We start from the raw sequence: 27,936 nt of genomic DNA on the forward strand, positions 1-27,936 counted from the left end.
AGTCCACTTCTTACTCTTTACATGCTGTTATCAATTCTTTTTCTGTACAGAAAGTCCAGGTGGCTCTTGAGGGTCTGAAGAAGGATCTTAATAAGGTATCGGTTAAAACACAAGCGGTCTTGGCTTCCCCTCAGCCGTCGGCCTCGGCTCCCGTCCTGAACTCAGAGCTTGATCTCACTGTTCAGAAGATGGACCACACCCACACGCTTTCATCCATTTACCTTGAAAAGTGAGTCCGTATCCGCTTAAGCTTGGGATCAATTTGAGTATAAGCTGTTTCCTCATACCCCGCCATGCCTTGCTGCTGTTTGATACAGGCTGAAGACTGTGGAGATGGTCATCCGTAACACACAAGGAGCCGAGGGAGTTCTCAAGCAGTACGAGGACTGCCTGCGGGAGGATTATACTGTGCCCAGTGATGTCAGGGAAGTAGAGGCTTACAGAAACAAACTCAAGGTAAACACCATGCACTAACCCACATTCATTTTCTTTCTTCATGTCCATTCTCAGTCATCTTCAAACATCAGACGTTCTCCAGTTCTCCGCCATAACCTTTATTGAAACTGCATATAGAGTATAAATACAGCATGAAAGACGTCTCTGTCCCCTATTCCGACTACTGTACTGTTTGAAGCACCAAATTGGTAGATTGTTTCCTTAATACTCGTATAAACTTGCATGTTCCAAACAGTTCCAAACTCTTAAAAAAAAAGCTGATTGTGACAGGACTCCAAGCCGGACAGAATAACTTCGTTCTTTGTTTCGCAGAGTTGTAAGCTAAATTTGGACCGCTGATCGACGGACCAAATAGGAAGATTCTCGTAAACAGTATTAGCTTGAATTGTTATAAAAAATAACAAATATGTCAGATCTGATGCCTTACAGGTTTATAAACTTAAAAATGAGCAGCACATTTGCATCCTTTGGTGGCAGGGTTTGAAGGTTGGCATGGTTACCTGAGTTATGGATGGAACAACCAAGCGACCAAGGATGGAATCTCGAGGCGCAAATACATATAAACAAATGCACCAACTTAATTGCCAAACAAGAAATGCTGCCTTTCAGTATTTCAGGCTCGTCTAAGTATGACTTTATTTATTTAAGCCTTGTTTCCTCGCTGCTTGCATGAACTCTGCAGAAAATGCGAGCCAAGGCTGAAGGGGAACAGCCTGTGTTTGACTCGTTGGAAGAAGAGCTGAAGAAGGCCACGACAGTCAGTGACAGGATGTCGCGTGTGCACAGCGAGCGGGATGCGGAGCTGGACCACTACCGGCAGCTCCTGTCGGGTCTCCAGGATCGCTGGAGGGCTGTGTTCACGCAGATCGACCTTCGTCAGAGGGAGCTGGAGCAGCTCGGCCGCCACCAGGGCTATTATCGCGAGAGCTACGACTGGCTGATCCGCTGGATTGCCGATGCCAAAGAGAGGCAGGAGAAGATCCAGGCTGTGCACATCGCTGACAGCAAAACTCTGAAAGAGCAACTGGCAAAGGAAAAGGTATATTTACTCTTCTCAGTACTCAACAACGTTCTCTGAATTAAACTTGTGAGCTCATCTCGTTTCCCCATTTCAAAATAGGACCTGCTGGAGGAGATTGAGAATAATAAAGACAACATTGATGAGTGCCAAAAGTATGCAAAAGCGTACATTGATACTATCAAGGTGAGCATTTATACACAAGTATACAATGAGGATAACAATCTGTTATTTTTAGCAGTGTAGGCAAAGATCCTGCTGCCAAAATAACACATGGAGCTTGGTTTTTCTTTTTTCTCCTTCAATTAGGACTATGAGCTCCAGTTGGTGGCCTACAGAGCTCAAGTGGAGCCTCTTGCTTCTCCCTTGAAGAAAACCAAACTCGACTCGGCTTCTGACAACATCATTCAGGAGGTGCGTTCCTTATAACGACGCTCATTCCACTTTGATAGTTTGCTCACGTTTGCTCACTGATTGTCTCTCCCTGCTTCAGTACGTCACGCTGAGGACCCGATACAGCGAGCTGATGACTCTTACCAGTCAGTACATTAAGTTCATCACTGACTCGCAGCGCCGGCTGGAGGAGGAGGAGGTGCGTGAGAACTGGCTGAGAATCCCAAAACAAAACTATACTCTAACATTAAGCTAACCAACCCAAGATAATCAACCAATCAGCAAACAAAATAACCCACACATGGTGCCATACACACACATTACAGTAGGTTGATTGGTTACACATTGAAACATTGCCATTCTGTAGCTATTGGCTAGAGAAGTAACAATGGATAAGTAAAACAAGGAACAGCGTTAATCAATGCCATGATTAGAAATGACTATCGCATGGGTTTTGAGTGTCTTTACATTCAAATGAATGAATAACGTTTGCCAATGTCAGTCTGAAACCAAATTGTTTAAGCTACTCATCTATTGTTTGTGCCATCATGCATTCACAATGAGGGGTTCTTTCTTTCACTACAATTTTGTTTCTTCCTTTCTTGTTCCCATGGAGCTTTGTTTTCTGGGGCTAAAATCATTGTCGGAGGCTCTCAGGTTCGGGTTCAGTTTCAAGTTTGGTTATTTTCTGACCCTGATGTTTCGTCTCTTTGCCTTTCTTAACTGCTTGCCGGTGCTTTACCACGATCAATGTTTGAGCATTAAAGAGGTAAATCTTTCAGTGTTTGGAGCAGTTGTGTACGGCAGATGCTCCATTTCCTAAAATGTGTCTGTCTCTCTCTCTCAAACTTGGTTTCCGTGGCATATAATATTTCCTTGGCTTCATTATGTTCTTTTTATAGCATTATAGTAACTATCCATATGAGGTGTTGTTTTTTAGGCTTACTCTATGGTGTTTCTTACACTTCTGGAGTCAATTTTGGTGACATTATCTGTTATCTTCAACTTTTCATTCCCTTCTGTGGAATTAGTGATTTGAAGAACCCCTGTGCATGGGAATAAATAGAACCTAGTTGGATGGTGTGAACAACACTCTAACACAAAACATTTCATTTTCAGGAAGCAATTAATTGCAACTGTTTTTGGTCATTTGCAAGCATTGCCATAAAAACAGATGTAACATTTTCTATCAGCAACCATTCAACAGACTCCTACCTTAAACAGTTGCCTGTTGGACACATTTTATTACATTTATCAATATTTTTTTTAAATAATTTCAGTTTGTATTGAATACATTCTATTACATACATGAAAATAATAACATTCATGTGTGATTAATTTTAAAATAAGATATATAACATATTGTTAGTCATTTCAAACTGGGAAATTAGTATAATTAACATAACAACATAAGCATTGCAAGTAATATTGGTTCAGTGTTAAAGCCAAAGTAATAAATTGGAGTCTAGGAGACCACAGTATATTAGAATCACAAGTACAATGCAGTTTATGCAAGTCACAGCTAAAGCTAGAGTTGCATGCCATTTGATTTTCTTGCGGTGTTTGTAGTGATTTTTGTTTCCATGCATCAATCAGTGCATCTGCATCCTCAATTTGTCCTTAATTGTCTTGTCATTAATTATTAGACTTGCATTGTGAAAATAACATCACTTTGAATGTGCATCTAATTTGCATCTTGTGATTGATCTTTGATTTTGCCTTTGAGCTAACATTAACATTGGGTAATACAGTGCATTATGTTGCTCTTATTCCAGTGTGATAAGGCTGTGATTACTATAGTAATTACAATTTTAATCCACACTGTTGGGAGCTAGCTGATGTAAAGTGTTACCTTTTAACATGTCATGCTTGATTATAATTCTTTCTTTACCATTTGCTTCCACTAATGCAGAAAGCTGCACAGAAACTCAAAGCAGAGGAACAGAAAAAAATGGCCAAGATGCAGGCTGAGTTAGACAAACAGAAGCAGTTAGCTGAAGCGCATGCAAAGGCCATTGCCAAAGCAGAGAAAGAGGCTGAAGAACTGAAGCTCAGAATGCAGGAAGAAGTTAGCAAGAGAGAAGTTGCTGCTGTCAATGCAGAAAAGCAAAAACATAATGTCCAGCTGGAGCTGAGTGAGCTCAAAAAGCTTTCCGAGCAGCAAATCAAAGACAAAGGTAAACAGGTGGATGATGCACTTCAAAGTAGGACCAAGATTGAGGAAGAAATTCATATCATCAGGATCCAACTTGAGACAACTGTAAGACAAAAGTCTATCGCAGAGTCTGAGCTCAGACAACTTCGTGACAGAGCAGACGAAGCTGAGAAACTCAGAAAAGCTGCCCAGGAAGAAGCTGAGAAGCTCCGCAAACAAGTCACTGAAGAGACACAGAAAAAGCGCGTGGCAGAGGACGAACTCGACCGCAAAGCTGAGGCAGAGAGGGAAGCTTCAAGGCAGAAGCAAAAAGCTCTGGAAGACCTAGAAAACCTCAAGATGCAAGCAGAGGAGGCTGAGAGGCAAGTGAAGCATGCAGAGTTTGAGAAGGAAAGACAAATCAAGGTTGCTCAAGTGGCAGCGCAGAAGTCTGCTGCGGCTGACCTCCAAAGCAAACATATGTCCTTTGTGGAAAAGACCTCAAAGCTGGAAGAGTCTCTCAAACAAGAGCACGGTGCTGTCCTTCAGCTGCAGCAAGAAGCAGAATATCTTAAGAAACAGCAAGAAGATGCTGAAAACGGCAGAGAAGATGCGGAAAAAGAGCTTGAAAAATGGAGGCAAAAAGCGAATGAGGCTCTTCGTCTAAGACTCCAAGCTGAGGAAGAAGCTCACGAAAAGAGCCTGGCTCAACAAGATGCTGAGAAACAAAAGGAGGAAGCTGAGCGGGAGGCGAAAAAGAGGGCCAAAGCTGAGGAATCGGCTCTGAAGCAGAAGGATATGGCAGAGAAAGAACTTGATCGGCAGAGAAAGATAGCGGAGAGTACAGCTCAGCAAAAACTCACTGCAGAACAGGAGTTGATTCGACTGAGGGCAGACTTTGACAATGCAGAGCAACAGAGATCCCTCCTTGAAGATGAACTTTATCGCCTAAAGAATGAAGTCATTGCAGCTCAACAGCAAAGGAAGCAGCTGGAGGATGAACTGGCCAAAGTAAGGAGTGAAATGGACGTTCTCCTTCAACTGAAGTCTAAGGCAGAAAAAGAGACCATGTCCAACACAGAGAAGAGCAAACAACTGCTTGAGGCCGAAGCCACGAAAATGAGAGACCTGGCTGATGAAGCAAGCAAGCTGAGAGCCATTGCAGAAGAGGCGAAGCATCAGAGGCAAGTCGCTGAGGAAGAAGCAGCTCATCAGAGAGCAGAGGCCGAACGGATTCTCAAAGAGAAGCTGGCTGCCATCAGTGACGCAATTCGTTTAAAAACAGAGGCTGAAATTGCCTTGAAAGAGAAGGAAGCAGAAAATGAGAGACTCAGAAGGCAAGCTGAGGATGAGTCCTACCAGAGGAAAGCGCTTGAAGACCAGGCGAACCAGCACAAGCACGACATTGAAGAAAAGATAGTGCAACTCAAAAAATCATCTGAAGCTGAGATGGAAAGGCAAAGGGCAATAGTGGATGACACTCTGAAACAAAGGCGAATTGTAGAGGAAGAAATCAGAATTATTAAGATTAACTTTGAGAAAGCTTCATCTGGGAAACTTGATCTGGAGCTAGAACTGAACAAACTGAAAAACATTGCTGAGGAAACTCAACAGAGCAAACTAAGAGCAGAAGAGGATGCCGAGAACCTGAGGAAACTTGCCCTCGAGGAGGAGAAGAGGAGGAGGGAAGCAGAGGAGAAGGTTAAGAAGATTGCTGCTGCAGAGGAGGAGGCAGCGAGACAATGCAGGGCAGCTCAAGAAGAGCTTGACCGTCTGAAAAAGAAAGCAGAAGAGGCCAGAAATCAGAAAGATGACGCCGACAAAGAAGCGGATAAGCAGATTACTTTAGCCCATCAAGCTGCCCTGAAATGCAGCGCTGCTGAACAGCAAGTCCAAAGCGTTCTCGCTCAGCAGAAAGAAGACACCATGACGCAGAAGAAGCTTAAGGAAGAGTATGAGAAAGCCAAGAAGCTTGCCAAAGAGGCAGAAGCTGCTAAGGAGAAGGCCGAAAGGGAGGCAGCTCAACTTCGTCAACAGGCAGAGGAAGCAGAAAGACAAAAGGCTCTTGCTGAGGAAGAAGCGACAAACCAGGCTAAAGCGCAGGAAGATGCTGAGAGGTTGAGGAAGGAGGCTGAATTTGAAGCGGCTAAACGAGCACAAGCAGAAGCAGCGGCGCTCAAGCAGAAGCAAATGGCTGACACTGAGATGGCGAAGCACAAAAAACTGGCAGAGCAAACATTAAAGCAGAAGTTCCAGGTGGAGCAAGAGCTCACAAAGGTCAAACTTCAGCTTGATGAAACGGACAATCAGAAAACTGTGCTGGATGAAGAGCTGCAGCGCTTGAAGGATGAGGTTGATGACGCTGTCAAACAAAAGTCCCAGGTGGAGGAGGAGCTGTTCAAAGTCAAAGTCCAGATGGAAGAGCTGCTGAAACTGAAACTTAGAATTGAGGAGGAAAATCAGCGCTTAATCAAGAAAGACAAAGACAGCACTCAGAAATTCCTCGCAAAAGAGGCTGACAATATGAAACAACTTGCAGAGGATGCTGCCAGGCTTAGTGTTGAGGCCCAAGAGGCTGCACGCTTGAGACAGACGGCAGAAGAAGACCTCAATCAACAGCGTGCTCTTGCTGAGAAAATGCTGAAGGAAAAAATGCAGGCAATACAAGAGGCCTCCAGACTGAGAGCTGAAGCAGAGTTGCTCCAAAGGCAGAAGGAGCTGGCTCAGCAGCAGGCCCAAAAGCTGCTGGAGGATAAACGGCAAATGCAGCAGCGTCTAGAGGAGGAAACGGAGGAATACCAGAAGTCCCTTGAAGCAGAGAGGAAACGGCAATTGGAAATCATAGCTGAAGCAGAGAAACTCAAACTTCAGGTTTCTCAACTCAGTGAATCTCAAGCCAAAGCTGAAGAGGAGGCCAAAAAATTCAAGAAGCAAGCTAATATGATTGCATCCCGCCTTCACGAGACTGAAATGGCCACTAAGGATAAAACAACAGAAGTGGAAAAGCTGGAAATTGTGCGATTAAGTACCAACAAAGAGGCTGACGATTTACGCAAAGCTATCGCAGACCTAGAGGAGGAGAAGGCTAGACTCAAAATGGAGGCTGAAGACCTTGAAAATAAATCTAAAGAGGTATTGTGTCAAAAATGGCATAACAAAGCAGCTTATGTCATTGTTTACTTTCTGAAAACTAACACACTTCTTTCCTAAATTTCCTCTGTCCCTTTGTTTTATTTACACTAATCATGGAGCCATGTCTATGATTTTGACTAGGATTTTCAGTTTCTTTTTTTTACAGTGCACTGTGCTCATGCAGATCTCGTCCTGAATGTCACCTAAAATCCTGGAATGTTTCTCTTTTTTGAGACGTGCTTTATATTTCTTTCAGCTTCAAATATCATTGCAACGCAACTTGAATAAGTTGAAGTTGAAATAAAAAAGGTTTAGAATATTGGCATTATCCTATCAAACCAGTAAACTACAAAAAAAAAAGGAAAATCATGTGCTCACTTCAGAAACGCTAGATATTGAACAAGGATGCTTAGTTTGGACATTAACTGCATCATTGTCCTCACTTACACAATTCAATGAATTGAGAGCATTGTTGGTATAATTATTCTGACTGAAATTCAGTCGACATTAGCGAAAAAGTGTAGTGTTTCTTTCATTTCTATTCAAAAGGCTATCTGCCCAGGCTTTTAATACAGTGTATACCAGGAGGAAGGGGGGGGACGTTGTGACTCGCGGGCCGCAATGGGTTCTAAAATTTGGAGGAGGGCCCGGGCCAGGAACAGATGGATGGAGTGTTTGAGTGAACTAATATAAATGACATGTAAAAACCATTATATCAAAGGATTTGGCCTTTTACTAGCCAGACAGGAAAAAATGTAAAATGAATTAGGTTTATTAATAATAAAAATGTATTTAATTATATAATTTGGACAAGCTCGGAGGGGGCCGGATTAAAAAGCCCAATGGGTCGTATATAGCCGGGGTTTGCCCATGTCTGGTGTATACTCTATCTGCGGGTATCGTCGCTGTTAAGTGGGTGTCATTCAGTGGGTTTTCTTAAATTCCATCCTTCTATTTTCAATAAGGAATATACTACATGTACCTGTTGGAAAAACCTTGGAGTAAAACCAACACCTGACATAGAATGATTGGTATCCAACGGTTAGTGTGGAACTGGGATATAAAAAGCTATGATGCTGAACAGATGAGGGACAGCATCTGTTGCAGCAATGAAGGATGACTTTGTAAAATCTACTGCATTATAATCTAGATTATCATGTACTAGTCATGTTTCCGGCTTCAGTGCACAGCAGCATACAGTAACAAAGCAGTTGAGTTCGTTGGTGTAGTTCTGATGGAAAGCCTCGGAATGGGTAATAGAAGCACTCCAGCAGTCAAAAAAAATACGCTATGAGGGCTCTTTACTCGGGATCACGTCTCTTACCTGTGTAAGAGGAGTTACCTGCATGTACAACATGAGTAAAACAATGCTTAATTATAAAGAGCATATTTAATAGAAAATGGCTTTCGAAAAACAACAAGGGGACATCTATAAGATTGCCACATCATCTCAGTCTAGGAGGAAGCAGAGATCATGCCTATTAGTATATGATGCAACAAAGCTGTATGGAAAGCAGAAGTTTGAATATCAAGGACAATATCAAAGAAAAGCACTCAGATGAACATTATCTTAAAAAGAGGGATTACTGAGGGACATAAGTGAAAAATAGCGCACCAAAGTTTATTCCAGGGTTGTGTTAGCATCCCTTATTCAGTCATAAATGTGTGCATTATAGTCTAATGCACAGATATCTATAGTCTTGAACACCATTAGATTCATCCCACATATAGGGATTTTTATTTTTGACTGAATTTCTGAAAGAACTTCAGCATTACACACAGGAAACACGGAATATGATAAAAGAACAGTATGAATGAATGAATGAATGTTCTCCTCACCTAGAGGCCGGAGCCTCACAAATCTCTCCCTTAGGGTGATTTTTTTTTTTTGGATACATTAATAAAACTAGAAAAGTATTCGGAGAGCGTAGACCAGATTTGTTTTGTATCCGGATTGCTCTCAAAATTTATTGGGATCTAAGTTAGACAAAGGCCCATCTTAACATTTCTTTTTCATTGCATTCCATCCAGCAGATTATCCATAATCCTGCTAACAAACAGACAAACAAACGCCATCAATATCCATTCCGGGTGAAATTTGGTGGTAAAATAGAGGTCCCTACGCTACACGATTTTGTCATACCCCATTAGCATCGGTCAATAATCAATCGCGATATAGAAGAACACGTTTTGAAGCGTAATTGACTGTAATGTTAACGACAATTAAGTGATCTGGAATCCAGGATCTCTCCTGGTTCATCAACAAAATGTAATCATTTGTTCCTGGAAACAGTCCAAACATTTCCTGAACATTTTATCAAGATCAGTCTGTATATTTTTGAATTATATTGCAAACAGACAGACGGACAGACAGAGAGACACAAGCAGAGAGATAAATGCCAGAAAAAACACAACCTCCTTGGCGGAGGTAATAAAAGAAAGCCAAGTGGTCTCAATGACAATTTTTCTCATAGATTTTTCTTATAAAAGGGTAGGCTTATCTTATATGCCTGTTGAACACTGCATTTAGGATTTATTTCCTTTTTATATTGTTTTATAAGTACTGAAAAGAGTATTTATACAGTCTGATTCTTATCTCGTTCAAGATTACCTTTTAAGAGTTTGTAATTTCTACTCAACAATGATAGTGGATATTCTTTGTTATTTTGATATAATTATTTTCCTCTTTATCCTTGAACTAGAATTCACACATGATTTATGCTTCCTCCTCTACTGGGATGATACAGTAATCTTTTCTACAAGTTTTACTATTTTTTATGAAATTAGCAAAACAATAATTGTGAAACATGAAATTTAGGTGAATTGATCACTCCAAATTGTCCATAGCTCTGAGTCTATGTGGGCCCCTGTGATGTGCTGGTAACACGTCCAGGGTGTACCCCCCTGCTTCTAGCCAGCTGGGATATGCTTCAGCAACACCCGTGGCCTGCAAGACGGATAAAATGGCTGTAGATGAGACGATCAAGGGCTCATCTCATTTTTCAATTTTTATTGTAGTGTTCTTGTCAGTACCTCCCTTATGCAGGTGGATATATTTTATCATTGCATTTAATTTGTTTTTCTACAAAATTGAGACAAACTCTAAAGTGTCTGCGTAATTTTGTTTCATCGGAGAGGTTGATTCATCAATCATGTTGGTTGTTGATTATGCGCTGATAAAATTGCCGAAAGAGCCTCGATAAATAAATGTAGAGCTAAACAAAGATTGTTGGAGTGCCACTATTCCTATGTTTACTTGGATATATATATCTGACGCACAGTGTATGATGGGTATGAGTTAATGGTGATGGTACGTTGTGGGAAATGCAGATATACAATGCAAATTGGCTCATGCAGGATCCTATTCACATTAACAAAATGTATGTTGAATTCTGGATGAAAGTAAGACAATTTATTGTCTTATTTGTTGCTTAACATCTTTCTCATGGCAGTTTTGTGAGTCTTAAGAAAATAAGAATTGAAAAGATCACATTTATTTCATAAGTATACTGTAAAACAAATACCAACACTTGGATGTTTAGCATAGTGCGCTATTTCTAGCTTTGAAATCTACAGTTTGGTACAGCAGAGTGCATTGTAAAAAAACACAAGTATTTTTTGACAATATTAAGCATATGATCTCCAAATACAAACCTATTGTATCTAATATTTTTTTCTTTTTCCTAATCAGATTGTTGATGCACATCAGAAACAAATCGAACATGAGAAGTTCATGCTTCAGCAGACATTCCTGACAGAAAAGGAGATGCTGCTGAAGAAGGAGAAGCTTATCGAAGAGGAGAAAAGGAGGCTGGAGAGCCAGTTTGAAGAGGAAGCCAAGAAGGCCAAGGCGCTCAAAGACGAACAGGAACATCAGAGGCAACAGATGGATGATGAGAAGAAGAGACTTCAGGCTACCATGGATGCAGCCCTCAACAAGCAAAAAGTTGCTGAGGAAGAGATGCAAAGCAAGCAAAAAGCAATGAATGAACTGGAGAAGAAGAGAATAGAGCAGGAAGCCATTCTTGCAGAAGAGAACCAGAAATTGCGCGAGAAGCTTCAACAGCTTGAAGAAGCGCAGAAAGATCAGCCAGCAAGAGAACCCAACGTTCAGACTGATAAAGTGCCAGTTGAAGAGAGCATCCACGTAACAATGGCTGAGACAACGAAGGCTGTTTTCAATGGCCAAAATGCTGGGGATGTGGTAGACAGTACAGCAAAGATGCCAGATCTGCTGATGTTTGAAGGCATCCGTGATAAGGTACCTGCAAGCAGACTTCATGACATTGGTCTTTTACCCGAGAAGGATTTTGAAAACTTGAAAAGTGGGGAAACCACTGTGCAAGAACTGGGTGACACTGACCGTCTGAAAGGCATTCTTAAAGGAAGTAACGGCATAGCTGGAGTTTTGACCCCCTCTAATGAGAAGATGTCAATCTATCAAGCATCTAAACAGAAAAAGGTTACACCAGGCACAGCATTGATACTTCTTGAAGCCCAGGCAGCCACAGGCTGCATTTTAGACCCTATTAAAAATCAGAAACTTAACGTTAATGAGGCTGTCAGGGAAGGTCTGATTGGCCCTGAATTACATAACAAGCTGCTTTCAGCGGAGCGAGCCGTTAGTGGGTACAAAGATCCATACACTGGTGGGAAGATCTCTGTCTTTGAGGCTATGAAAAAGGGTCTGATAGAACCCGATCATGCCATCAGAGTCCTTGAGGCTCAGCAGGCAACTGGTGGCATCATTGACCCAATCAATAGTCACCGTATCCCCAATGAAATAGCATGTAAACAGGGACAATATAATGCTGAAATGAACAAGATTATGGAAAGCACCTCAGATGACACAAAGGGATACTTCGATCCCAGCACTCAAGAACCATTGACGTATTCTGAACTAATGCAAAGATGCAAGACTGACCCTGACACCAACATGCTGCTCCTGCCAATCACAGAAAAAGCTGCTCAGTGCTCAAGTATATTCACAGAGGAAGAGACGAAGGATATGTTCGACAAAACAACTGTGTCTGTTCCATTTGGAAGATTCAAGGGGAAAACTGTCACCATTTGGGAAATAATTAACTCTGAATACTTCTCCGAAGATCAGAAGAAAGATCTTCTCCGCCAATATAAGACGGGCAAAATCACAATTGAAAAGATTATTAAGATTGTGATTACCGTGGCAGAGGAGAAGGAGAAGAAAAATGAAATCACTTTTGAAGGTCTGAGAGCACCTGTTCCAGCCACTGAGCTCTTGGAATCTAAAATCATTGACAAAGGCCTGTATAATAAATTGCACAAGGGCAATAAGACGGTCAAAGAGGTGTCTGAAATGGAACCTGTCCGCAAAGCACTGAAGGGTACAAGCTGTATTGCAGGTGCATTTATTGATTCATCTAAAGAGACCATGTCCTTTTATCAAGCTATGAAGAAAGACGTGATGATGGCAGGGCCTTGTTTCAATATGCTTGAAGCCCAAGCAGGAACAGGCTATGTCATTGACCCCATTCATAATGAGAAGTACACTGTGGATGAAGCCGTCAAATCAGGTGTCATTGGTCCTGAGCTGCATGAGAAACTTCTGTCTGCAGAGCGTGCTGTTACGGGTTACAAAGATCCTTACACTGGAAAGACTGTATCTTTGTTCCAGGCAATGAAAAAAGATCTCATACCTAAAGAGCAAGGCATCAGACTGCTTGACGCCCAAATGGCTACGGGCGGCATCATTGATCCCGTTAACAGCCATCGCATTCCTCACGATGTGGCCTGCAAGAGAAACTACTTTGATGATGAAATGCAACAAGTTCTCAGCAGCCCCGCTGATGAAGATAAATGCTTCTTTGACCCCAACACAAGGGAAAATGTCACATACTTGGAGCTCTTCAATAGATGTGTGACTGACAAGAACACTGGTCTCCCTCTTCTGCCACTTTCTGATGAAGCGATCAATGAAAAAGAGAAGCAAACAATTACTGAAGTCCAGACAAAAGAGGCGATGTCTCATGCAACTGTGGACATGGATTCTGGACCATTCAAGGGCCGGAAGATGACCATCTGGGAGATCATCAACTCTGACTATCTTACAGAGGAACAAAGGCTTGACCTGCTCAGACAGTTTAGGTCAGGAAAGGTTACAATTGAGAAGATAATCAAGGTTGTTATCACAATTGTAAATGAGAAAGAGACCAAGAAACGAGAGCAGTCGTGCTTCAAGGGACTCAGAGCTCCTGTCCCAGCAAGTTCTCTGTACGAGTCCAACATTATTGATGAACCAACCTTTCACCTCCTTCAACAAGGGAAAACCACGCCTAAAAATGTCAGTGAGAATCCCGATGTTAATAAGTACCTTCAGGGCTCCGATTGCATTGCCGGCATCTACTTGGTACCAACAAAAGAGAAAATGGGAATTTATCAGGCAATGAAGAAAAAGCTCCTCAGACATAACACAGGTCTTTCACTCCTTGAGGCACAAGCTGCCACTGGGTTCATCGTTGACCCAGTGAGGAATCAGTGTTCGACAGTGGATGAGGCAGTGAAGTCGGGACTTGTTGGTCCGGAACTACATGAAAAGCTTCTGTCTGCGGAAAAAGCTGTCACTGGCTATAAAGATCCATTCACGGGTAACAAGGTCTCCCTCTTCGAAGCAATGCAAAAAGATCTAATATTGGCAGAGCATGCAATGCCGCTGCTAGAAGCACAGATGGTTAGCGGAGGAATCATTGACCCTGTGAACAGCCACCGTGTCCCGACAGATGTGGCTTGTCAGAAGAACATTTTTAGCAAGGAAATTGCCAAAACTCTGTTTGAGCCGTCTAATGAAAATAAGGCTTTCTCAGATCCAGAAACTGACGAGAATGTTACCTACAGGCAGCTTAAAGGCAAGTGTCAAACGGATCCAGAAACGGGCCTTCACGTCCTCCCGCTCTCCAAGCCTCAGTCTCCAATTGTCGTGGAGAAGACGTACCTCTATACTGAGGAACAAACCCAGAGTGACCTCACCAATACCCAGATCAACATTCCAATTGAAGGTCTTGCTGATCAACCAGTGAATCTCTGGGATATTGTGAATTCTAATCTACTCCCTGAACAGGAAAGGCAAAAGCTCATTGATGAGTATCGCGCCGGTACAATCACTAAAGAGCGGATGATCATCATTATTATTGAGATAATGGAGCAGAGAGAAGTCATCAGAAATGAGAGTCCCCTGTCATATAAGACTATAAGAAGGACGATAACCATTGAGGAGCTCTACAATGCCCGCATCATAGACTTAGAAACATACAATCTTCTCAAAGAAGGCAAGAGGGATATCCGTGACGTTATGGAAATTACCAGTGTCAAGCAGTATCTTTACGGCACAGGCTGTGTTGCTGGAGTCACAACTGATTCGAGCTCTAAGTTGAGCATATATCAAGGAATGAAGAGAGGTTTTCTTACACCAGAGGTAGCACTCACCCTCCTTGAGGTCCAAGCTGCTACAGGATTCATTGTTGATCCAATTCACAATGAAACACTCACGGTTGACGAGGCTGTTCGTAAGGGAGTCGTCGGCCCTGAGATTCATGACAAACTTCTTTCAGCTGAGAGAGCGGTCACGGGATACAAAGATCCATATAGTGGGAAAATAATATCTCTTTTCCAGGCCATGAAAAAGGACCTTGTTCCCGAGGATTATGCTCTGAAAATGCTAGAAGCACAAACTGCCACCGGTGGTATTATTGATCCTGAGTTCCAATTCCACCTGCCAGCTGATATTGCCATGCAGAGAGGCTATATTAACAAGGAAACCAACGAAAAACTGACAGACAGGGTTACAGGTTTCGTTGACCCTGTCACTGAAGAGAACCTGTCATACGCACAGCTGCTGAAGAGATGCAAAGTAGATGGTGGATTACGCCTGCTCGCCCTTGGAGACAAGAGGCTGATGTTTAAGGGTCTGAGGAAGCGGATCACAATGGAGGAGCTGCTCCGCTCACAAATTATTGACCAGCAGACGGTCACCGAACTGAATGAAGGTGTCGTTTCAGTGGAAGAGGTGAGCAATAGACTATCAAGGTATCTTGAGGGAACAAGCTGTATTGCTGGTGTGTTCTTAGAATATACAAAAGAGCGTCTATCAATTTACCAAGCCATGAAGAAAGCCATGATAAGACCAGGCACTGCATTTGAACTCCTTGAGGCCCAAGCAGCCACAGGGTACGTCATTGATCCAATCAAAAACCTCAAACTAACAGTGAATGAATCAGTGAAAATGGGAATTGTTGGACATGAATTCAAAGACAAGCTCCTCTCTGCTGAGCGTGCAGTAACAGGCTATAGAGATCCTTACTCAGGCAAAACGATCTCCCTTTTCCAGGCCATGAAAAAAGGGCTAATCCTGAAAGATCATGGTATCCGTCTACTGGAAGCCCAAATTGCCACTGGTGGAATTATAGACCCTGAGGAAAGTCATCGTCTGCCAGTAGAGGTGGCCTACAAACGAGGATTCTTTGACGAGGAAATGAATGAAATCCTGACCGATCCATCTGATGATACCAAAGGGTTCTTTGATCCCAATACTGAGGAAAACTTGACCTACCTCCAGCTTATGGAGCGATGCATCACTGACCCAGACACTGGCCTGGTTCTCCTGCTGCTGAAAGACAAGAAGCAAGAAAGGAAGACCTCCTCGAAATCCTCAGTTCGTAAACGCAGAGTTGTCATTGTAGACCCAGAGACGGGCAAAGAAATGAGCGTGTATGAAGCGTACAGGAAGGGGCTCATCGACCAACAAACCTACCTGGAGCTTGCTGATCAGGAGTGTGAATGGGAAGAGATCACAATGACCTCCTCTGATGGCGGTGTCAAATCTGTTATCATTGACAGGAGGTCAGGGAGACAGTATGATGTTGATGATGCTCTTTCGCGTGGTTTCATTGACCAGAAGGCTCTTGATACATACCGATCTGGAAACTTGTCCATCACAGAATTTGCTGACATGCTGTCTGGAAATGTGGGAGGCGGTCGCTCTCGCTCATCCTCCTTTGGTTCCTCCACTGGCTCCACTTACTCCTCTCCTATGAGCCCCATACCCTCAATTAAGGCACCAGCAGTAATATGGAACGACCCCACAGAGGAGACAGTTCCCATAGCTGGAATCCTGGACACAGACACACTAGAGAAGGTGTCCATCACAGAGGCCATACACAGAAGCCTTGTGGACAACATCACAGGCCAGAGATTACTGGAGGCCCAAGCCTGCACAGGAGGAATCATTGACCCCTCGACTGGGGAAAGATTTTCAGTCAGTGATGCGACCGAAAAAGGCCTGGTGGATAAAATTATGGTTGATCGCCTCAGCCTGGCTCAGAAAGCATTCAAAGGATTTGAAGACCCCAGAACTAAAGAAAAGATGTCTGCTTCCCAGGCTCTGAAGAAGGGCTGGTTGTATTATGAGGCTGGGCAGCGTTTCCTCGAGGTCCAGTATTTGACAGGTGGGCTTATTGAGCCTGATGTTGAGGGCAGAGTGCCTCTAGATGAATCCATCGGGAAAGGCACAATCGACGCAAGAACAGCCCAGAAACTACGGGACACTGGTTCTTATTCTAAATATCTAACTTGTCCCAAAACCAAACTTAAAATCTCCTTCAAAAATGCCATGGATAAAAGCATGGTCGAGGAGGAATCTGGCCTCAGGCTGCTGGAGGCCTCCTCACAATCCACCAAAGGCCTCTACAGTCCCTACAATGTCAGTGGACCTGGATCAGCCTATGGCTCCCGCTCCGGGTCAAGGACCGGCTCCCGAACAGGCTCCAGGAGAGGCAGCATCGATGCTGGTTCTGGCTTCAGCACAAATGTCTCATCCTCCTCCTTCACATCTTCGTCAACTAGCTATGTCCGCAGATTCTAATTGCTTAGTTCTGTTCCTCACAACGTGTTCCTCAGAACCAGTACTACTAACGGGTTTCTCACAGGAATAAGAAGAGTTGTATTAACAAGCAAAATGTAATTTATTTATTCTGCCATGCATGTAGTCACATCGATAAATCTCATTTCTGTTTTGTAGCCACAAATATCTACACATGTGGCTCATTTTTTGGAGACATAACCAACCATTGCTAGATTAGACATGAATTTTCTTTCTAAAGTCACTTTATATTTTTCAAAGCAAAAAGCAATTGAATTTATGCTATTTTCAAGTGACTTTATATTTGTCAATTTTATCTGTTTAAAACTGTGCTTTCTGAAACTAATATATGCTACGTGTATGTCAAACAAAATTATTTTTTCCAGTATTCCTTTTTGAAAGTCAAGAATATCTGTCTATTTTTTATTGTTTCCAACAGTGGCTTTATGTCAACTTGATTGTTTTTCCACAAATTGTAATACATAGATGCCTTCAAATCTCTGATTGTTCGTAGAGAGAATGGACTGATTTCATGTTAAGATTTTCACCACGGTTGTTGCCTGACTAAATGATGTAGCCAGTAAAGATACTGTACTAAACACTCCAGAATAAAGCACAAGAGAAAAAAGTTCCAGAGCTAAAACGATGCAAATATTTTTGGAAACCAGTTTCATATATTGCCCAACAATGTACGTATGCCTTTATCTATTCAGTGGACTTTTGCATATTTTGCCCTAATTACACCAAGTTTTACATACTCCAAGTTCTGGATTACTGATATGCACCATCAGACAAGTGTTCCTGGTAAATCCCAAGATGATGTCAGACATGCTCCCGCTGTTCCATACAGACCTGCCGCCTCTTATTTTGCTTCTTGTAAGTTGAAATATTTTTTCCCTCCCTTTTTGTTCCTTTTGTTTGTTTTACATGTTGATTTTGATCTTGTCTGACAGCCTAGATTGTTCCATTTATTTTCTCTATCACACACTAACATCTTTATGCAATCTTTCATCCTTTTTGTTTTTAACAGCTGTCTCAGTCCATCAGATTCCAATGTATGGCCGCCGATGTGCAGATGGGCAATGTCGACAAACCCTTCAGTTTGGTTGGATCTGTCAGTCCTTTTTCACTTCACGCTGATGCTCAGGTATGGTACTGATGTCTTTTTGGAAATATGTTGTTGTTTTTTGCAATAGATAAAAGCAAGGCTTACCATTATTTTTTTGCAATTTTATTTAAATTACTTTTTTTTTTCTTTGCACCATGTTCTGGTTTATTTTAATTTCCATTCATCTTCATTTTCTTTTGCTTCTAGATCTGCCATTGAGTCTGTCATTTCCTCCATTGTGAATTACATTTGAAGAAAACTGTGGCTGAGTTAGCTTGACATCATCTCAGGATGCCTTTCTATGAACACTCTTCATTGATGACCCCTTTTCATCTCCTTATAATTTGAATTATAAACAGCATACCTTGAATTAGATATTCTTAAGTCCACTGAGTCAATCTTTGCATCTCTGTAAATGTAGGCTGACCAAAGATACGTCTGGAGAAATGTCATATTTGATATGGCACCACATTGCATGAATGTATGTATTATGTCAAATTAAAATGTTTCAGTTGACAGTTTGTCACAGATTTCTTTTGCAAATTCAAAGATAGCTTCACTCTTTATTTTTGCTTGTACTGTACTTTTGTTTCCACATCAAGCATTTCTATTACATATCATCAAAGTGTGTTTGCATCATGTTCTTGATATATTTTGAATATTCCTTGCATGTTTTAATAGCTTTGCAAAGATGTTTTGAAAAAAACAAAACAACCGCAGATGTAACTGCTGATTTTAATTTTGGCATTATAGAAATGTACTGCTTTGTCTTGCTTATGGGGCAGATTTGGCTTTGAATGAAATGGTGAGTGGAATCTGTATATTCAAAAATAACACTAATGTAAATAAATATGCTTTAAAGAGACCTTATGTTGTCCTTTGTATATCATAATGCTTCTGCAACTTTGTTTTTCAATGCTGCCTGTATTAAACTATGGCACATCCAAAGACCAATGTGATTGGGGAAAAAGTCAGAAATGAAGAAATGCACAAGCCTATATCTCTTTCACAGCCCTTGTTGTTAAAGTACAACAGTTTTGGGCACACAAGATGTATAATGGCAATGGTAATATTATAATTATGGAAATATCAATAGTTTCTGGAAATTGCAGTTGACCACATGAGGGCAGTATTGGATGAATGTACATCGCCAGCAATCGAGTGGATCAGGGAAACAGGCCAACGCTCCCTCTACAAGTGATCCTCTTTTAATTAACTGCTGAGGTCTATGTTTAATTTAATGATTGCAAAGGAGATCATTAAACGATAACCCCAACTCATATCAGTGTAAGTTCCCAAGAAAGGGTGGGTGAAAGACCCCAAACCATAATTTAAATGACGAACCCGTACATAACCTGGACAATGAATCCCTTCATACCAGATGTACATATTTTTGCTAATGTGTGCCAACATTAGCCACTGGGTTTGATTGTGGAGCCAGCCAAGAGAAAGAATGGGGCCTTCATCTCCCAGAATTCTTCCCTCCACTCCCTAGACTACTCTGATCCGACCCTTTCCCTCTCAGGTCTCACTTTATCCGAAGGTGGAGGCAGGGAGGTAAGAACAAAGGGAGTAGTGGGTGGTGGTGGGGGGGTACTCTTAATATCCCACATAGGTTAAGGATTACTGAAATGAAGACAGTCAGCTCAAATAGCTGGTATGCTATAAAGGTCAACCACAGATTAGGTGCAGGGTTCATTTTGTATTTTTTTTTCCACATGGTCTCTTGCAGGATGCAGGAAGTGCTTTGCTTGGATCACCGCCAGCCATGTTCAAGGAGCAGAGATATCGGTATGTGTTGACAAGTCCTTCATTGTCAACACAGACAATACATCAGACATAGATGACTTCTGTCCTGGATTAGCTGATCATAAAGCATGTAGCCCTGCAAGTTACCTGCAACACAAAATATTGATAAAAGGTTATGAGGGCTCAGTTTTTTGAGCAAATGTTCAAATTCTAGTGGAATTTGTTTGACCAAAATAAGCTAAAAAAGGCTCAAGCCCAGAAGAGATCCTAGATCATGGATCCGTTTGAAATTTTCAGCAACATTGTAGTCAATGGAGCGTCAAAATGTTTTCTGCAATATCTCTGTTGATTATTGACCAATGTTTATGGAATTTGACACCGTCATGTAGGGTGGAGATCTCTATCTCACCATCCAATTACATCTGGATTGGATCCAGAATGACGTCAGGAAAAAATATTTAATTTTTACATTGAAAACCTCATTTAAGGATTAAAAAATCCGTTAAAAATACACATAAACTCTGATTCACTTTTACTTTTTATGGATGGTGTATAAAGATACCAAGAACAATTTAGAACCTTTTGATTGATGATCTAGAATCACCTTGGGGAAGATGCTAATCTAATTATTAGGGGAATGAGCTGCTTGGCGGAGGTCTGCGCTCTCTGAGTGCTTTTCTAGTTTCACATTGCATTGCATCAGCCTGAATACAAATAACAGCAGTTTATTCTTATGATATGAAACAAACAACATCTAGAAGATGTGCAAAACAATTTCAGTAACAAACAAATTAATAAGATGGATTGCAATGATACTGGAAAACCGTAGGAGTATGGCTGATAATGTAATACATTTTATTTTGTATTATTCAATAATTGTTTAGTGGTTACTTTTTTTATTTTATTTTTATTTTCTGAAATTGTGTTCTCTCAGAAATGAGACAAGTAAAACATGATGAAGATAAACAAGCAAACAAATGATTTCAAAGTCAGTATAACTTCTTAGACTTCGCATTGTGCCTGCTATCTGTTTTAGGAGGGACGCGGAGGACCTGAGTCAGTGGCAGTGTGAGTTTAGGGGTCACATCCGAGCTTTGGGACAATGGCTGAAGATCATGGAAATGAGGCTGCCCCCTCTGGACCCCAGGGTTAGTTGGATTTGCTGTCTGTCTTCCTTCTGTGGTCGCTCTTCCTTTCCTTTGCCATGTCTCATCTAACTGATGTGATGCCAGGATGTTTTTCTCCATTCTTAAATTGATATAATCAGGCTTAGATCTGTTGTCATTATATATTCTATATCTCATATTTATTACTCGGAGTCCTGGTCTTGGATTAAGCACTCTTGCTGTGTGAAGGGCGCATTCTGCTTCTCTCACATTAGTTTGTGTCATTGAATGAATACTACAAAAGTACTACAAAATTAAAAGCCAAGAAAAAAAATCACAAGGAAGTGGTTGATTGTTATTATCGTTTGAAACGAAATGGTGAACTTGTGAAGAGTCACTCCTATGCAACCATCATATGACCATTGTCTGGCTAAATAAAATCCCATGAAGACCTCAGTAGCTCCTGATGAGGTGATGTGGAAAAAGTTGCCCTTGAGAAAGGCACCGACTCCCCCTCATCGACTCCAGGCATGCTGACCATGGCGGCACCCCTCATCCACGCCCTCTCTGCATGCCACAAGGCCCCTATATATATTAATGTGTGTTAGTTGATTGTCAGAGGGTCCCAAAGTCGGGTGAAAAATAACATTTAATTGTGTGCGACATATATATATGATGAATAAAGAGTTCTTTCTTCCTTTTCTTTCTTCGAAAATGCTTCTTGCCTTGGCTGGTATGTGCATATGCTCTGCCAATGCCAAGTTTTGGTCAAATTGACTGAAGACAATGAGTTGTGTTCTACCTCATCCACGCATGCATTTTTATGTTTAACCTTGTTGAGCAGGGCAAGCTGAAAACATGTTTTTCTTTTTCTTTCACTTTTCATTTTACTTGGAACTGTTTTTATTCTTTAGCACAATATTGTTTTTCCAAATTCCAAGCTTTCCATCCCTATTCATCCTTCTAACTTATTGTATTATATTGTGAAAATATGTTGGTAAGGAAATCAAGAGAGAGGAGGAAAATGTACCAGTGAGGAAAAACACGCGAGTTAATTGTGCATGAAGAAGATGAAGGAGAACTGTGGAGGCAGATGGACATTGAGGTGGTCTTCTACCACTCCTGCAAGGAGACTTCTTTAGGCCACAGGGGGACAGAGGGGCTGGGAATCAGACTCCATTGTGCTTGGGTTGGGCAGACATGGTAGACAAGTGCTTGGCAGTGGAGGCCCTCTGCACACATGAGCGCACAAGCTGAAAAGACATTAGATTCAAATGGGAAGAAGAGGCAAAGGGACAGAAAAAAGAAAAGGCAGCATCTTTAGGCCCAAATTTGGCACTTAATTGAACACCAACTGTAGATTTTGACATCAATTCATGTTGAGGTTCCGCCCATCCAATCTGAGCTCGTCTTCAAAGTAGTCCTGCCTTATAGAGAAATAATACTAAAGTAAATCTTGCTGATTTCCGTTTGCTAATTCTTTCAACGCATCAATGAAGCGGTGACACTTTGCCTCATCTGTGCATCGCCAGAATTAATGCGATCTTTAGATGAGAGCAGAAACCAATGAAAACCCTTCTAGCAGTAATGTTGGCATGGCACACCTCCCAGATGGTGAGCCTAGAATTTACTGGTTTGTTGGGAGGGGAAGCTGCAGTGTCTTTGATGAGCTGTGAATCACGGACACACGGAGTGTCGAGGGTCTTTGAGGTTTTCTGTTGTTGCAGAAAAATGGGTTGTGGTTGATTTAGTTTTATGGCCAATGGAGTAAATGTTCCTATGTTTGAGGCATTGCTCAAACTGTGTATGAAATAAGGATCTGTCTCTTTAACTCTACCATGCCTTTATCATGCTACATCTGATCTCATACTTTTGTCATGGTAATGCTGTTAGTCTGCTGCACTGCTGGTTCTGTCTGGGCCTGAGGGACTCGTTAGTTAGCAGGATGAATGAGGGCATCCCTCAGAAGCGCCTTGCGTTTCAGACCTTTCTGCAACACACAGGAGACACACACCTGCTCCTTAACGCAAGAGTACATTAGCACAGAGTGAGCTGTTGTCTCATGAACACTGGACGACTTACAAGCCTCAAATCTGAGCCTGATGGAAATACCTTTTGGTTTGCGATTTCATACTGTATTAGCCTGGAAAATGAAAGCATGTAATTTGACTGAATTCGGGGGTGCATATTTTTACAACATCTCATTTTATCAGAGATAATGTACTGACATTGTTGTATGCTGGACAAAATACCGGTACCACAATTCGAATAGAGTTGTGGATTTAATTTTATTTACAATGACAATCAAGCCAACTGCATATTTCCCCATATGCAGTTGGCATATAGGGAAATAACCCCCCTGGTGAGGCTCTGCAGGGAAAAGGTGGTCTGTCTAAAGGTCCCTGGTCTCCCTGGGTTTGAAGCAGATGCTGCATCCCCAAACGAGGCTTGAACACACAACTTACAAACACACCCAGAAGAGGGGTTAGAGATCACAGCTTCTCATCCTCGTCTGTGTTTCTGACAGCTAGTAAACAGCATCCTTTCTCTGCGATGATGTCATAACCTTTAGAAATGAATGGGGGCTCGGTGTCAGCACTGTGAATCACAGAGACAAATGAATGCCGCCCGGATGGACTTCAATTTCTACAGACTCAATTTCAGATGAAGAGTTTCACCCTGTTTTTGTTATCGTCTGATGATGATGATAATGAATATATTTATTAGATAGAATGTTAGAGTACAGGTACAGTCAAACAGTAGCATGTATTACAGTACAAATACAGTCAAAAATCCTGTCTAAGAGGAGCATTTAAAAAAAGTGTGTGAAATTGATTTTCATCTTATAGCACTTTACATTATCTCTCCAGTGAGAGTTTGTTTGATTCACACACTTCATCAGAGTTACTGGCAATGTGGGGCCTCTATCTTTATTATTGAATCTTTATTGCCCATGCTTTCCTGTGCTAAACTGGGGACTTATGGCTGTAGATCCTTTTTTTTGTGGGAACACTTGAATCAAAAGCAGAGCTGAGTAGCGACTCATTCCCTGAGTCGCTAAATCTTCATGCATCTCTGTGATTTGCAGCATCCAGGCATCCCTGCACGGGAACAGCCTTTCATCCACTCGTCTTGGAGGCAACCTCTTTCGGTGATATATGACAGTGTGCATGCTGAGTGGGGCTCCTGGGTTGACCCAGAAAAAAGGGTCCCCAGCTTTTCTTCATGTCTCTAATTACCATGTTCTGTAGAGGAGCCACTGAGGTCTTATTTGACTTGAAGGCAGGAGAGAGGTTTAAACAGCAGAGGAGGTTGGAAACAGTTTTCCCTCTGGCCTTTTGACACACAAGATCCCTGATCAAATGTAGGCTCCCATCGGTGGCAAATTTGGACTCGCATGAATTTGGAAATTCATTATATCCCCTCAACCTGTGTCCAATCCATTATCAAAGATGGCCTTTTTTCCTTTTCAGTAGTAAATTATTGCATCACTTCATGGCTGAAGGTGCCAGTTGCTCTTCAAACCAATCCGCTTTTGTCTTTTAAAGCATCGTTTACAGGCTCTGGGTGGACCTACTGTGAAGAGGAGAGGAGGGGCTTTTTTGGCCAAATAATTTAATTAGTACAGAGGACATTGCAGGAGGCTGAAAGGTGGGATCATGTGTCATGGTCTTAAAACAATGTCTTCCTGGCAATGTGGTGCCTTGTCACTGCCAGCTCCTGTCACATGAAGAAAGGAGGGGTGGAGAATGAGGTCTTACTTGCTCATTAAACCACGAAAGACGTGAGCTTCTCATCCAAAGAAACGGCATTCTTTGACTTTTTTGTATGCTTCAAAGCCAAACTGTCCCAGAACTGTCTCACTAAATAAAGGTGTATGTAATGTATGCTTCTCTGGATTATGAGATGCAGGATATATATGTATATTTGTAAATATGTACACATACTGTATGTGTATGCATGAATAAAAAAAAGTAGAGGCTGGGAATTCATGACATGACCCGACAGGGGTTATCATTTTCAGTTTCCTTACTTCATACTCATTTTTTTTTTCATCCACTGTTGATTAAATTAAAGTTGAAGGAGGTTAGAAATGTAGCCGGTAGACCGGATTGGACTCTTGCTAATGTAATGTAACATTGCGATGTTGGCGATGAATGCTTTGAAGACATTTCCACTCACATATAATGACATATTAGGACACTTTGCAATGAAGCAGGCGGTATTGATTATTTAAAGGCTTATGGGAGGATTCATGTATTAGGTCATTTGGTTGGTAACACAATCATAATGTTTTGATCACTGCGTCTGCAGAGAGAATGAATAGAAGACAAATGATACTTTGTTCATGTGTTCTCCTTTACTCATCCTGATTGAATGACCTTGAGGGCTGATACTCTCCTGCATATTTTTGTGTGCCTTTTGTGTCTTCTTTTGATGAGACGGAGAGCGCGAGTGGGTGAGTGCACTGTTCATGCACTGTTCATGCATTGTTCATGCATGCATCTGTTGAATCAGTTGATTGGTTGATTATTTGCTGGACTGAAATAATAGAGGGCAGGACTTTGGGCATAACTCACTTTTTGCAAAATGGTCACCTGCATGAAAGTTCTCATTGTGTTTTAGTGGATGTGGACGTTGATTTTCGGCATCGATATTTCTGGTGTATTAAAGCTGTGGTAATCCTTTAGTTCATAACAAATCAAACGCATGGATAAATGTTTAACAGAAAAAAATATCGCAGTTTGGTTAAAACAGAAAATGTCAGTAAATGTTGCTGTACTTGTGTTTGCACACAGTGAACTTGCTGTTCTGCGTTTCAAAGACAAATATTGTGACTTACTGCAACAGGGACTGATAGAATTTCACCATAGGGTTCCTTCCTTTTCTTTCCCATGCCAAAAGCAGAGAAAAGACTCTATTATCTTCCAGTCCTCGCTGCTTGTGTGTGTGTGCATTTTTTTTCTCAAGCTGCTTTGTATTTTGGGCTGAGATGCGATGAGTGGAAGTGAGTTGAAAAGTAATCTGAGATGTTTTACAGTAATTAGTCATCTTTGTTGCTGCTTTGGCGATTGCTGCAATGGCTGTGAAAGGGGAAGGGGGGTTAAAGGGGTTTGAATATGTGAGTGGGTGGGTAGCAGAGTGGGTGTGGGCTCCTTCCTTTGTAGCCTACACCTCTCTCCCGTGCCACAGAGAGAGGGAATGGGTCGAGGCAGCTGTCACTTAACATGTGAATGTTCTGAGGGCGGCTCAGGCGTCTTTAGAAAACTCCCTTTTTTTTTGCCCCCCATCCCATTTTTCAAGCAGTAGCAGCATGGAGTTTCTGAGCCACAGTCAGACACATAGGAGGGGCTTTGTTGCAAGAAAAAAAAGGGGGTGAGGCGAGAGAATAATCCTGGGGAAGGTAAAAAGGGGGCACAGCGCTGCCGAGCCGCCTGGTACAGGAGAAACCCACCGACTCCTCGCAGGCACAGGCCGACGGCCGCATGAAAACCGCTCCTGGCTGGGAACTGTGGGAGTTCGACTGAGCCGTTGGAATACATTGTCTCCATCTGGGTGCCCTATCCCATCAGCGGCATTAACAAGGGAGGAATTTCTCTATCACAGCTCCCACAACAAAGAAGAAAGGGGGAGAGGAGCAGAGCTTGGTGGGAGGACAAGTGAAGTGAAGGGAGGGGTGGGCTGTGAGGGGGGAGAGGACGACATTGTTTGCCTGTGACTGTGGGCAACGGAAAAGCATGAGTTATCAGGGCATGTGTGAGTGTGTTTCGAAAGTGTGCTTGTTTGTGGGCATGTGTGAATGAGTGGACCCGTTTGAGTGTGTGTTGGAGGGAGCATGCATGTGAGTGTGTGTGTGTGTGTGTGAGAGAGGAGCCCTCAGTTTGGGATGCTGGAGCTGGAAGGCCATTCAAAGGATGCTCAGACAAAGCTGAATTTCTTCCCCCCTTCGCTCCTTCCTTTTTGAATGGTGATTGAGCGCCGGCCGGATTCCTTCACGCATGCTGCTTGGCTTGCTTCAGGGTAAGTGTGATTCACCTACGCTTCAAACCGCCATAACCACCACGATGTGGGCTCAGGGAGAGTTTAGTTTTGGACTTTGCTGGCCAGTGACCGAAGGGGTCATGTGCCAGTGAGGGTAGGAGTTGTGACTGGGGGGGGGGGGGGGTTGTGCAAAGTGCAGGTGAAGCAGACAGTTAAATAATCCATATGCACGGACGGGTCGTTCTGATGTAAGTATGTTGGATTTGTTTGTTTAAAGCTTAAAGCTTTCTTATCGGCTTTGAGTTCCTTCACAATTCCGATCAAAATTCTCAGCGTGTCCATTTGAGGAGCTGAGCCAAGAATATTGCTGACAGCTGCTTCCTTACAGTAGCTATGGGGTGCATATTCATTGAGACGAACATATAACCTTGTACAATGTCCACCCCACAGTGTTATGAGTCTCATGGGTGAATGCACAGCTGCCATCCTTGATCAGAGGACACTACCGTGATTACTACCTCAGGACTTCCCTCAACAGAGGAAGTCACACAGCAGTGACGCAACAATAATGGGGCTCTATTGTTGTGATTGATGATCATTGTCCTCCTGCTAATAAAACACAACCATATAGAGCTTCTCGGTGCATTTAATGGGATGATGCAATCCTGATGTTGACCATTAGCCCGCATGTGTACCGGTAGTTTTTTCTTTGCTTTGCAAGGTATTCTAATTTTATTATACAGGAAAACTGAACCTGAAGCATTTACCTTTACCAATAACGATATTAGAATTGTTTTTCGTCTGCATTTCACCATACTGTGGGGGGGGGGGGGGGGCGCATGTACTATGCTCGTAATTAGATTCATCAGTAAATGGACTGCAGTCATGTATCATAAATCTATCTTGAAAGCAGAGGAAGGGCTTGAATGATGGGGCCATTGCAAAATAGGCTAAGTGATGGGCTGCCTA

At 42.2% G+C, this 27,936-nt stretch overlaps 1 protein-coding gene across 1 annotated transcript in view; it reads left to right on the forward strand.

The window, feature by feature from the left end:
• The window catches only part of LOC137916322 (plectin-like), a 34,999-nt gene extending 16,004 nt beyond the window's left edge, over positions 1 to 18,995 (forward strand). The window contains exons 26-35 of the mRNA XM_068759366.1: positions 51 to 229; positions 318 to 456; positions 1,139 to 1,495; positions 1,577 to 1,660; positions 1,784 to 1,888; positions 1,968 to 2,066; positions 3,780 to 7,133; positions 10,825 to 17,898; positions 18,053 to 18,169; positions 18,338 to 18,995. Coding sequence (XP_068615467.1) covers positions 51 to 229; positions 318 to 456; positions 1,139 to 1,495; positions 1,577 to 1,660; positions 1,784 to 1,888; positions 1,968 to 2,066; positions 3,780 to 7,133; positions 10,825 to 17,025 — 10,518 coding nt within the window. The 3' untranslated portion in view covers positions 17,026 to 17,898; positions 18,053 to 18,169; positions 18,338 to 18,995. The remainder of the gene's footprint in view (positions 1 to 50; positions 230 to 317; positions 457 to 1,138; positions 1,496 to 1,576; positions 1,661 to 1,783; positions 1,889 to 1,967; positions 2,067 to 3,779; positions 7,134 to 10,824; positions 17,899 to 18,052; positions 18,170 to 18,337) is intronic.
• The last annotated feature ends 8,941 nt before the right edge of the window (positions 18,996 to 27,936 follow it).

This window comes from Brachionichthys hirsutus, unplaced genomic scaffold, assembly GCF_040956055.1.
Source record: "Brachionichthys hirsutus isolate HB-005 unplaced genomic scaffold, CSIRO-AGI_Bhir_v1 contig_487, whole genome shotgun sequence".
NCBI lineage: Eukaryota > Metazoa > Chordata > Actinopteri > Lophiiformes > Brachionichthyidae > Brachionichthys > Brachionichthys hirsutus.